Raw genomic sequence first — 13,164 nt, forward strand, 5'->3', positions numbered from 1 at the left:
ACAGAGTGACTGAGCTCAGGGCCCCGTCGTGCCGGGCGCTGCCCAGACACACCTGAGAGACAGTGCCCTGCAGGGTGCACAGACGTTTTGGGGAGCCTGAGACAAAATACGAAACAGAGGCTCCCCACCCTTCCAAAAATATTATCCCTGGGGGAAGGCCCTGGACTCGCCCAGCAGCGGTGGCTCCTGTCCCACATGGCTGAGCCTGGCTCCCCACTCTGGGCATTGCAACCTAGTGCATGGGGTTGCAGCACCACTCCAGTTAGGGGGCCCTCTCAAATGGGAGGCCCAGGGCAAAGGGCCCCTTTTGCTCCCCCAGGCAGCCCTGAGTAGCTCACAGTCTAAATAGAGTAGGCAGCTAAGGATGGAAGGGGAAACTGAGGCACAGAACAGCCGCCAAGAGTCTTACAGCAGATAGTGGAATAGAACCCAGGTGTCCTGTCTCCCATGTGGCTCTCTGGCCAGTGCCTTACTCACTGGGGTACATTTAATCCCCTTCAGGGCAGTGCCGGGGGACACACCCCATGAGCAGGGGCACTATGCAGGGGAAGTTTGCTCTGCTGCTGCCCAAGCTGCGTGGATAAGGCAGCCTACATGGCTCCCAATTCCGCCCCTGTGAGTTTGCACCTACCCACGGATCTCCGTCCTCCATCCCCGAGGGCTGCCAAAGGAGCAGGGCGCGTGCAGGAGGCCTGGACCGGGGCAGGGAACCAGCCCGCATACCTGAATCGGATTGGGCTTGAGGAAATCAGGCCTGTGACTGGCCCTGTTGATGGTGGCTGTTTTGGGATGCTGGGGGGATGGTTAAGTCTCCCTGTGGGGGCCTCACCCCCGCCCCTCTCTGCCTTTCAGAGCTGTCCAAAGACAAAGACAACGCCATGCTCCTGGGGGACGGGATGGACAGACGCTCCCTCACCCATGAGATTCTCAGCCAGCTGCCCCTGGCCCAGCAGGTGACTGGTGCCACGGAGCGTGGGAGGAGGGGGGCACCATGGGCATCCCTGCCCGGGGCATTGTGGGCATGGGTGGAAGGGTGTTTTGGGGCGTCTCTGCAGGCATCATGGGTATTTTAAGGATGTTCTTGGGCACCATGGTGAGCGTTTCACCCTAGCAAGTGGGGAGTGGTGAGCACTGTGGGGGGGTGATTTGGGTTTCCATTGGGTTAACCCCAGTGATAGCCAGTAGCATGGAGACCCACAGGTATGCCCCACTAACATCAAGTAGCAGAAAGTCCCACAGGTTACCCTCAATAATGGCAGAAGTCCCACAAGTTAATCCTAGTAATACCCAATGACAGTGAGTTCCAATAATATCCAGTATGAGGGATCCCACAGGTTAAATCATTTCCAGTAGCAGTGAATTCCATGAGTTAACTCTGATAATGATATCCAGTGGCAGGGAGTCCCACATGCTACCCTCAGTAATAGCCCACTGCAGTGAGTCCCACAGATTAACCCCAGTACTATCCAATGGCAGTGGGTCCCACAGGTTAAACTGAGTAATATCCAGTCGCAGGGAGTCCCATGAATTAACTTCAATAATAACCCGGGGCAGTGAGGTCCCACGAGCTAATCATGTTAATATCTAGCAGGAGTGAATCCCCTGGGTTAACCCCACCAATAGCGAGTGACAGGGAGTCCCGCAGGCTCACCTCAACAATATCACACAGCAACAAGTTCCATATATGAATTTCAATAACCACTACTTGCTTAACCGTCTCCACTCTTGCCATAGACAGCAGCCTGGGGGACCCTGGGCACCATCAAACCCTACCTGGGCTTTGACGTGGAGAGTGACGTGCAGCACCTCACAGAGGCCATCGTGGGCAATGGTAACGTGATCCCACCGTGGGGGGGGGGGGAGGGGATCCCAGCACCCAGCTGAATGGGTTCACACCCAGCTTCCCTGCCCGCTTGCTACAGGTGCTGACCATGGGGCCATCCTGGACGTGCTGACCAATCGGACCAGCGCCCAGAGGCAGCAGATCACCAAGGTGTTCCAGGCCCTCACCAAGCAGGTGATGGGAAGGGCCCCGGGGGTGGGGAGCACTGGGCTGGGCTCTCAGCAGCAGCGATGCTGTCTGCTTGGGGCCCATTTCAGGCACTGGAGTCTGGCTGTCCTGCAGAGAGATGCCGTAGTGCACAAGATGGGGCCGTGTGCCGGGCGTTTGGCAACGCACCAGCCATGCGGAAGACAGGGCAGCCACTCAGTGGGCTCCTTTCTGTGTCCCCATGCTCCTTTGGGTTCAACCCCCACCCCGTCATATTAATAACCCAACACATCCTGGTTGCCGCTACGCTGCACAGTGGGCCCCTGAGATCCTGACTGTGACTGTTCTGATCCTCCTATGGCCATAGCCCAGGCCCCAGCACTTGCGCCAACAGAGAATCCCTATTAGCTGTGGGCAGTATAGGGCTTATGCCACATTGCCGAATCTCTCCACTAGGGGGCAGCGGTGCATCCGCAGACACTGGCCGCCTCATTACAGCCTTTTCCCTTTCTCTAGAGGCTTCCATCTGAAACTCTGTGCAAATAATATTTATTAACCCTTGCAGCTCCCCTGTATGGGAGCCCTTATTCTCGCCACTTAACAAATGGGGAAACTGAGGCTGTGCTGAGGTTACACAGCGAGTCAGTGGCAGAACTGTGAATACAGTCTAGGAATCCTGACTTGCTGCCTCTTGCTCTACCCACTGGACCACACCCTCCCAGAACCCAGGAGTCCTGCCTTGTTTCATGCTCCAACTGCTAGACCAGCCCACTTGGGGTGACCATTCGCAGGGCCCTGAGGAAGGGAGCTGCCATGGGGTCCCCCAAATGCATGAAGCCTCCTGTCTCAGGGGAGTTGGGGCCTGGAGCTAGGCCACTGCTTGGCCCCAGTTCTGACCACTCCTGGGCTCTCTTCCAGGACCTGCTGAAATCCATGGAAGCGGCTCTGTCTGGGAACCTGGAGCGGGTCATCGTGGGGCTGCTGAAGCCACCGGCTCAGTACGATGCTCACGAGCTGAGGGCGGCCATGCAGGTACGGCCTGGGGACACAGCACCCCTTTGGGAGGCCAGTGGGGTGCACGCGGCCTATCAGCCCTGCTCCCAACTCTGCGCATGGCCGCGTCCAGCAGTGAGGGGCCCGCCAGAGAGACTACAAACACAGGTGGAAAATACCCAGAGGAAATTTGACAAATTCATCTGGTCAGTGGGAGGGGTTCAAGAGCAGGAAGGGTTGAGGAGGGGGCAGTGAGTGAGGGGCTTGCAAAGGGGATATAGCGGCAGAAAAACTCAAGCGGATTTTGGACTGGCCAAGTCAAGGTTGGGATGTGATATTATCATATATAATATGTATTGTGTTTGTCAGGGTTCCTTCCCCACTCTGAACTCTAGGGTACAGATGTGGGGACCCACATGAAAGACTCCCTAAGCTTATTCTTACCTAGCTTAGGTTAAAACTTCCCCAAGGTACAAACTCTGCCTTGTCCTTGAACCGTATGCTGCCACCACCAAGCGTGTTAAACAAAGAACAGGGAAAGAGCCCACTTGGAGACATCTTCCCCCAAAATATCCCCCCAAGCCCTACACACCCCCTTTCCTGGGGAGGCTTGAGAATAATATCCTAACCAATTGGTTACAAAATCATCAAAAACCCAAACCCCTGGATCTTGGAACAATGGAAAAATCAGTCAGGTTCTTAAAAGAAGGGTTTTATTAAAAAAAGAAAGGTAAAAATCATCTCTGTAAAATCAGGATGGAAAATACTTTACAGGGTATTCAGATTCAAAACACAGAGGATCCCCCTCTGGGCAAAACCTTAAAGTTACAGAAAACAGGAATAAACCTCCCTCTTAACACAGGGGAAATTCACATAAAACAAAAGATAAACCAATCCGCCTTGCCTGGTTTACCTATGCTGGTTGCAATATTGGAGACTTGGATTAGGATGGGTTGGAGAAGATGGATTTCTGTCTGGCCTCTCTCAGTCCCAAGAGAGAACAACACATAAACAAAGGTTTCAGAGTAGCAGCCGTGTTAATCTGTATCCGCAAAAAGAAAAGGAGGACTTGTGGCACCTTAGAGACTAACCAATTTATTTGAGCATAAGCTTTCGTGGGCTACAGCTCACTTCATTGGATAAACATAGAGCACAAACAAAACCCTCCCCTCCACCCCCCACCAAGATTTGAAAGTAACTTGTCTCCTTATTGGTCCTTTGGGTCAGGTGCCAGCCAGGTTAGCTGAGCTTCTTAACCCTTTACAGGTAACAGGATGTTGCCTCTGGCCAGGAGGGTTTTTATAGCACTGTATACAGAAAGGTGGTTACCCTTCCCTTTATTTTTATGACAGTGGTAGAGGCCCCATGGTGCCAGGCGCTGCATAGACACAGACAGTCCCTGCCCCAAGCAGCTCACAGTCAGAACAGACCAGACGAAGAGTTGGAGAGGAAAGTGAGGCACTGTGAGGGGACAGGACTTGCCCAAGCTCACCCAGCTGGTCCGTGGGCATAGAACCCAGGTGTCCTGCCACTCTGGGGTGACCCCTTGGAGGGAGGTCCGAGAAGAGCAGCACAAACAAGGAGGATGGCAGGAGCTGTAGAGAGAGGTTAGAAGGGGGACGTGATAACAGGCGTCAAATGCCGTCCACGTCCCGAGGACTAGCTTGCCATAAAGCAGCATCACTGCCCATCCCCGCTCCTGGCTCAATGCTTCCCCTTTGGGCTGGCCCTCTCCACCCCCTATTCCAGTGAAGCCAGCAGTGGGCTTGCCCTCATCCCATGGCCATGCCAGCCACTCCCATGCCAGCCACTCCTGTACCCGCTCTGTGCCCTTTGCTTTCACAGGGCATGGGCACTGACGAAGATGCTTTGACCGAAATTCTCTCCACTCGATCCAACCAGCAGCTCAGAGAAATCCTGGCCTTTTACCAGCAAGGTAAAAGTGGGGGCGGGGAAGGCCAGGGGCTGTGAGGGGAGCCCCAGTTTAGTGCTGTCTGAGCCCTGGAGGAAGGGCCCTGCTACCCTGAGGACATTTGGATCCGTGTGTCTCTACAGCCAGCTGGGATTCCTTTTTCAATAAAAACGGGCCGGGGGGTGGGGGGAGGGAATCATTTTGTCATCTATCAGCCAGGCTCCTTGCTTGAACTACATCTCCCATGATGCACCACACTCTCCCCTTTTGGTGAGGAAGGTGGTGCATCATGGGAATCACTGGCCATGATGCATCATGGGAAATGTAGTCCAGCCAGGGAGCCTAGCCCAAGAGAGGAAAATGGGGAGCATGAGGCACCTGGACTACAGCTCCCGTGAGGCACCGCAATAGCATTTCCTAATTGAAAGAGTTCAATTTTGGGGCATTCTGCTTTTCAATGAAAAATAAAACTTTTCTGTGGGGGAGTAGGTATGTGTTGCGATTTTGTGTTTTTTAGTCAAAACCCCAATTTTCTGTCAAAAAACAGTTTCAATGAAAAATTTTGGACCAGTCCTATGTGGTCGCACGTTAGGGTCGCTTTCTGTCCCCCCACCCCAAGGCTAGAGTATATATACAGGCTTCGGCGGCTAGCCTAGCAGGGGTGCTCCTTTAACTCAAGCAGAAGAGGTTGCTGCTTTTAAATCCAGAGGTCTCTTGGTTTGATCCCTGCATATATTCTAGCTGGCGGCCGTGTTACCCATGCAAGCCCACTGAGCTGAATTCCCCTTTAACCAGGGTGGTTTCTCTATCTCCAGATTTTAAAGCAGACCCTGAGAAGGACATAGCCTTGGAAACCAGCGGTTGGTTCAAGGAAATTCTCCTGGCGCTAGCAAAGGTAAAACTTTCTTTGGTTCCTTTTCTGCATGACCTGAATGGGCACGTACACTGGGGACCACTGCTCAGCTGCAGAAACCAGCAGAGCAAGGGTGGGGGGCCGAGCATGCACCCACCTGCTTTACCATCTCCAGCACTCCCTTCCCTCAGCATTTGTGGGCATCATGGTACATACAGCTACTGGCAAACAGACAAGCTTCCACCCCACTTGAGACCCAGCTTTGTTTCTGTTAATTACCAGACAGCCACTCTCTGCCTCCTCCACGCAGCCCACCCAAGGGTCCTCTAGTGGCTGAATGTTGTAACTGCGAGCGGACATCCTGTTAGGTGGGTTGTGGGGCGAGGGACTCCAGCTCTGACCACGTCACAAATCCATCTCTCCGGCCTTCTACCCTGCAGGGGAAGCGTGAGCGCGACACCGGGATCATCGACTATGCCCTGATACAGCAGGATGCTGAGGTGAGCCTGGGGATGTGCCCAAGGTGGTGGGGGGTGAGTTGTTGAAATCCTCCTGCTGGACTGATTGGGGGGAGTTCCATGCCTCCTGGGGTCCCCAGGGATCCATGCTCAGAGAGAGGCATTGGGATGGGGTCGCTTTGGGATGGCGTCAGCCTCCTGAGGCCAAGGAGCCGTGGCAGCAGTCAGTACTGCACCTTGCTGTACACCGGCCACAGGCCACAGTAGTGACACGATTGGCACCAATGGGCAGCTGCCCATTGCACCTGTTCATTCCCGTGCTTCTGGATCACGTGCCCCATGCCTGCCTCAGGTCTGAGCTTCCCCAGCGAAGCCAAGCTCAGTGCACCTTTGCTCAGAGCTGCCTGGTTATGGCTCTGGAATAGATGCCCCCGGTCCCATCTTGCTGCATCCCCCAACCCAGAACACAGTGGGGTTAATTCCAGGCTAATGGGGAAGCCGTCTGGGGGGGAATCACTTCTCGCAGCACCCACAGCCCATCACCGCTCTCCTCCTCTTCCAGGCTCTTGCAGACCCAGGAGCCAGCAGCGAGGGGGCTGGTGAGAGGACATGGATAAGCATCTTCACGCAGCGAAGCCCTGAGCATCTCAGCAGAGGCAAGGCCCAGATGTCCTGCTGCAGGAACCTGGCGTCACTCACAGCTGGGAGCTGGCACAGGGAGTCGGGGCATTTCTCTCTCTGTGTCCATGTGGCCTGACCCAGGGGTACCCTGGAAATTTTGTCCATGGGCTGCCCCACCCCCTTGCAGGCATTCGCCACTAGTCCTGCAGGGACATGGCCTCCTGGAAGCAGGGTGCGGCTGGGCAGGGCCCTGGGGGGAAGCCCTGGTACAGGAACCAGCCCCAGAGCAGCGGGGGAGAAGGGGCACTGGCCACCTCACTGTCCACTCAGGTTTGGACCTGCAGCCCCTCTGTCATGACAAGGGTGCTGGTCGGGTCAAGTCTGAGTGAGTGGTGTCATGATCTGACACATGGGGGTTCTAGTGCTGCTTAGGTCTCACCCATGGTCAGTGGGGTGGCCAGCACTGCACCCCCTTCCCACTGCCATGGGGCTGGCTTCTGCACCCCGGCTCCCCATTGGGGGGCTGCCCGGCCTCCAGCGGCCCATGTCCCCTCTGCTCTGCCCCCAGGACTCGTTCAGCAACAGCCTGGAGACCTGCACAAGCATGGGAAGCTGCAGTGGGTACCCGCCCGGGGGAGCCGGCCAGGACGGGGGTGGCAGGCGCACACCATGTGAAAAATGTCTGCAGGCATCCTGGCCCCAGGGTAGATGGTGTCATGTGGGCAACGCTGTATTTCACCAGTGTCGCTCGTTTCGCTCGGCAGGGCGGGAGTGAACCCTACCCTAAGAGTGCAGTGTGGCTGGTCTGTGCAGCGTGTCCCTGCCCCAGGAGTGCTTTGCTGGTACGGCGTCCCGGGACAGCCCCCCGGCAAAGCACGCCACATGCAGGCCAGGACTAACTCTCCCCTTTCCAACTCTGGTAGTGTTCAGTCAGTACCGGAAATCCCACGGGCTGGAGGTGGAGGAGACCATCTGCAAGCGCTTCCGGGGAGATGGCCAGATGGCCATGCTGGCCCTAGGTAAGCACTAACCTGGGCTGCAGTTGGGTCTGGGTCCCCTGAACCTGAGAGCGCCATCAGCCAAGTGCAGTTCAGAGGCAGAAGGGCCCAGGGGTTAGTGTGCCAACTGGGGGTTTGTGCTCTGCTAGGGACTCCCAGGGTGACCTTGGACCAGTCGCTCCATGCCTCAGTTTCCCATGGGGACCGTGGCATTTACCTGCCTCACAGCGGGTTGGATCAATCCGCTAAAGCCTGGGAAGTGCTCAGGGATGGCGGCCGGAGAGGTAGAAGAGAATATTTAGTGGGAGTCACTATTGCAGATTCCCTGTTTTCTGATGGCGTCATCCACGGGTGAGGGCCCCATTTATAAAGGGCTAATCCCTGGCGAATGGACGGGGGATGCACGGTGCAGACATGAGTAGTGGGTGGTGGGCGTGGCTTTGCGGCCATCAGAAGAAGGGAGCATAGATGGTTCTAAGGACCCCATTTGACTTCGTCTAGAGCACCCGATTGATTCACATAGGTTATACGTTCTGTGGGACAGGGACTGGATTTGTACAGTGCCTAGCTCAATGGGGGCGTGGGCCAAGCTACTCATTTATTTATTAACTCGTTATAAACAGACCCTGCAGCATCAAGTGAGAGCCAGGCTTTGGGCTCCACTCAAGGCCTGGAAGAACACGAGCATGCGCAGGGCAGTGGGCACGAAGGGTTCTGGGCTCGATAGGTGACTCAGGGCTGGCACCGAGCTGCCTGGCCTTGAGGGACAAGATGGGCGATCGCTGCCTCTGGGGCACCAGGACAAATGCCACCTCCTTGCTAAGGAGCATTGCCATCCACTGGCCTCTCTGTGCAGCGAGTGCGGTGGGTCTCAGCGCAGTTCCTAGCAGGCCGGTGTTTGCCTGGCAGACGCCAGCTGCAGCGTTGTCTCTAGCGAGCCCCTCGGGCTGGCAGCCCCCCCTGAGTGGCTGAGCACCGAAGGGGTTATGGGGGTGGAACCGCCTGCCCCGTCAGCTATGGGAGAATCCCCAGGAGGTGTGTACAGTACAGGGCTTATGACACCGAGTGGAGCAGTTCTGATTCCATCCATCAAAGTGCAGTGGTGCCCCGTGCATGCCAGCCAGCATGTGCCATGGCTTGAACCCTGGGCCCCTCCTCTCATTTCAGCCTCGGCGTGCAGGAACACCCCACGCTACTTTGCCGAGAAGCTGCACAATGCCATGAAGGTGAGTCGCCTTCAACCCGTGCCAGTGAATCGGCGGTGTATGGGCCCAGCGGCCTTTTGGAGCAGCCCAGCAGTGATGTTCGGGCTGCAGGGGGTTCTGTGCATGCCACTAAGATCAGGCAGGACCTTTAGCCGTCGGGAGGGGGCCGATGCTGCATTAGTCTGCTTGCAGGGGGCAGTTACTGGGCTGTAGAAACCAATGGGGATACAGTGACCCCTACCACCAGAACTTGGGGCTCCACTTCCCATCTATCAGCGGCTGAAATTTCTCCATCTCTCAGCCTGAGCGTGCACCTCCCCTCTCCTCCCCTCCCCCACAGGGCCCCGGCACCGATGACAAAGTCCTGATCCGTGTCCTGGTCTCCCGCAGTGAAACCGACCTGCTGAGCATTCGCTCCGAGTTCAAGAAGTGCCATGGGAAGTCTCTGTACTCCTGTCTCCAGGTCAGCCTGCCGCGCCCGCCCGGGGGCAGAGACAGAGACAGAACCAACACCAGCATGCCCTAGAACCCGGGGGCATAGAGCCGCCAGGCCAAGCACCCCCCCGTGGTCCTGACTCCCACATTCCCTGCTCTACCCACTAGACCCCACTTTCCTCCCAGCACCAGGATTAGAACCCAGGAGTCCTGGATCCCAGCCCCTTGCCTAGTGAGAGCAAGACCGGACCCTGCTCCTTGGAGTCAGGCATAGAATCTGGGCCCTCCACCACCAACTTTCCTGTCCTACCCACTAGACCGCGCTGCTTTCTTCCAGTGTTTGCTGTAAAGGTTTAGGTTGGGAAATGTCTCATTGCTCTCTCCTTTCCTTGCTCCAGGTGGAGATGAGAGGCGATTACCAGGCAGCGCTGCTAGCCTTGTGCAGGGCGGAAGACCTGTAGGGCAGCTGCCAGCTTCGGAGAAACCCGCTGAGCCCATTGGCCTGCAGAAAACGGTGGGGAACAGTGCACCAGGGAGGGAGGGAAGCATGAGTCCGCCCAGTGGCATCGGGTTCATTCCTTTTATCACGTTCACTCATTTTATCATGGAAACAGCCATGAGCTGCACTCAGCAGGGTGCATCTACGCTGCAACCGGGGTATGTGATCGCATCCCCGAGCCTTGAATAACAAGAGCAGGGATGGGGGGCTGCCCGGGCAAGCCCTGCCCTCCCAGGACCCCGGGTATTTAGTTGAGCGGCCTCCATTCATGCAGTGTTTCAACAGGTGCGCGCATCACTGCTGTTGTTGTTGGAGCGAGCTGGCTGGATCCCCGCTGCACGCTCTGCAATCACACTTCCCCAGGGCAGGGCAGACCATTTTTAAATCAAGGTTGGAGGTTTTGCTAAACGTTCTGCCCTAGGAATTGTTTCGGGGCAGGTCTCTGGCCTGCGCAATCCAGGAGGTCAGTCTAGATGATCACAATGGTCCCTTCTGGCCTTGGACTCTAGAAATACCAGGACCTGCAGCCGTCCCGGGGCTGAGAAATCAGGAGTGCTGCCAATTCTTGCGATGTTCTTGAAGTCCCAGCTCCAGGAGTCATGTGATTCTGGCGGAACGTTAGCTTGCATTTTCAAAAAAGGCTTTGTCCACATGGGAAAGTTTTCCAGTATGTTGTTTTTAAACTGATATAGTTATACTGGTATAACCTCCTCCATGGACACGCCTATCCTGGTGCAAGAGGGCCATTTAGCTACGTCACTTGGGAAAGGGTTTAAGTGAAATCCAATACACACCACCGTCCTACTGAAATAAGAGGGGCCACACCCGGGGTTACCCCAGTATTTCTCTCTCTGGCTAATTATAATACCTAGCTCTGATATTGTGCTTTTGTTCAGCAGAGTGCAAAGTGTTTTCTAAGAGAGGGCAGTGTTCCTATCCCAATTTTACAAATGGGGCAACTGAGGCACAGAGCAGGCGGTGACTTGCCCAAGGTCACCCAGCAGGCCAGAGCTGCCATGTCCTCCCAGTCCAGCACTCCAGCTACTAAAACACTGCTGTGTAGACACACTCTCAATTTTTAGCCCTTGGGCTGGTGGAAAGAAGCTTGAGAATGTGACCTGAGGGCAACCCTCAAGGTTCAGAAACCGGGAGCTGGGGAACAGGGAGCCAGACTCCAAATTTATTATTTTTCAACAATCTCATGATTCTTCAGCCATGCTTGTGATATTTGCAGGCCTGATACCTGGTGTTTGATCCCTTGATTTTAGCAACAGAGAGTCAGGAAAATTGGTTTTGGCTCCGGCTTGGCCACTATTAAAATTTCGACCTTCATAACTGTCAATCAGGAGGTGATTTTTTTAAACCAGTATAGTCAGACCAATGGGTCAAACCGTACTGTGTATACCCGTATAAAAGTACCTTATTACTGGTACAGCTGATTCCCCTTCCCCTATAGAACCAGCTATGCTGGCATAATGCACCTCTCTCCTCATATAACTGCATCCCCACTAGGGCCATGCCTACCCTGTAGATCAGTGGCTCTCAACTTTTCCAGACGACTGTACCCCTTTCAGGAGTCTGATTGGTCTTGTGTACCCTCACTTCTGCTTACAAAACCAGACAGAAAAATACAGTTCTGGAAGTTCTCTGCATAGCGCTGGTTGAGAACCACTGCTATAGCCTTCTGCCAGCATCTAGCTGAGATCTAAACAGCTGAGAGCTGCCCCTTTAAGGCCAGGGCTACCCCGACCTCGGCTGGTATAGCTATGGCAGCCAGTAGCATCATCCCCGAGCTACAGTGTTATACCCCCACCGTAGACACAGTTACACGAGCGTTGCTCGTTTCGCTGGGCAGGGCGAGTAAAAGTGCGGTTTTGCCAGTGCAAGCTGCGTCCGCACTAAGCTTGCTTTGCTGTTCTATCACTGTAGTGTAGGGCCAAGCAGGGCCCTGGCTGCAGGGGGGGTTGGCTGCTTTAATTATACCAGGCTGTCGTTCAAAGTGGCACAACTTTCTAGCAGAGACACTTGTGCCTATCTGGCCCCACTCACGGTGGTGTGGACTCAGAGTGCCTCGGAGGCAGGGCCGTGCTGTTATCCCCCTCGTGTGGATGGGGAGCCGGCGCTCACAAAAGTGACGAGATTGGCCCAAGGCCATGCGGGGAGGCTGGGGGTTCTGGTAGGACTGAACGCTGCTAGAATCGAGCACTCGCCATGTTCGTTTCCTGGAAAGAAGCCGATGGGAGGCCCTGCGGCTCTGCTGAACCGAATCACTCCGCCAAAATGAAACACGCATCATTTAAAAAAATAAATGATGAAACCCTTGGTTATGGAAAGAATGAAGCAACCGTCCCCTTTAATTTTCTCAGCCCAGAGGTGGCATGGTGCAGGGTGACCAAGGATCCAGTGGTGGAGTCAGGAAGAGGACCCAGGAGTCCTGACTCCCAGGCCTTCTCCTCACCCCACGTCCCTCCCCAGAGCTGGAAACGCAACCCAGGTGTCCTGCCTCCCAGGGGTCAGTTGCTCAGTGACACCTAAAATGGTCCACTGTTGCTGCAGTACCATGTATTGTTTTTAGGCAGGTCCTACATAAACAGCGACTTTTTAAATTCACCCTTTGCTGGCAACGGAGACTAACGAGAGAAGCAGCGGCTCCCGCAGGGTGACTGACAAGCTGGCAAAGGGGGCCTCAGAAAAGTTAGAAGAAAGAAACACAAATTGGATTCCTGGCTCACTGCTCAAATCATGTCAGTTTCCCACACCGATGCGGTCATAAATATGAAAGGAAGGATAACCACCTTTCTGTATACAGTGCTATAAAATCCCTCCTGGCCAGAGGCAACGTCCTGTTACCTGTAAAAGGTTAAGAAGCTCAGGTAACCTGGCCGGCACCTGACCCAAAATGACCAATGAGGGGACAAGATACTTTCAAATCTGGAGCGGGTGGGGGGGGAAGGCTTTTGTCTGTCTGTGCGATACCTTTTCCGGGAACAGATCAAGGATGCAAGCCCTCCAACTCTTGTAAAATTAGTAAGTAATCTAGCTAGAACATGCTTTAGGTTTTTTTTGTTTTGGCTTGTGAAATTCGCTGTGCTGGAGGAAATGCGTATTCCTGTTTTTGTGTCTTTTTGTAACTTAAGGTTTTGCTAAGAGGGATTCTCTATGTTTTGAATCTGACTGCCTGTAAGATTATCTTCCATTCT

At 54.8% G+C, this 13,164-nt stretch overlaps 1 protein-coding gene across 1 annotated transcript; it reads left to right on the top strand.

The window, feature by feature from the left end:
• Positions 1-918: 918 nt before the first annotated feature.
• Positions 919-9,926, top strand: ANXA9 (annexin A9). The gene is given in 11 exon segments (XM_077841291.1): positions 919-953; positions 1,735-2,017; positions 2,909-3,022; positions 4,829-4,919; positions 5,711-5,790; positions 6,189-6,248; positions 6,769-6,862; positions 7,751-7,846; positions 8,993-9,051; positions 9,371-9,493; positions 9,864-9,926. Coding segments are annotated over 11 exon segments (1,098 nt in total).
• Positions 9,927-13,164: the final 3,238 nt, after the last annotated feature.

The sequence above is a fragment of the Eretmochelys imbricata genome, chromosome 24 (assembly GCF_965152235.1).
Source record: "Eretmochelys imbricata isolate rEreImb1 chromosome 24, rEreImb1.hap1, whole genome shotgun sequence".
NCBI classification, from domain to species: domain Eukaryota; kingdom Metazoa; phylum Chordata; order Testudines; family Cheloniidae; genus Eretmochelys; species Eretmochelys imbricata.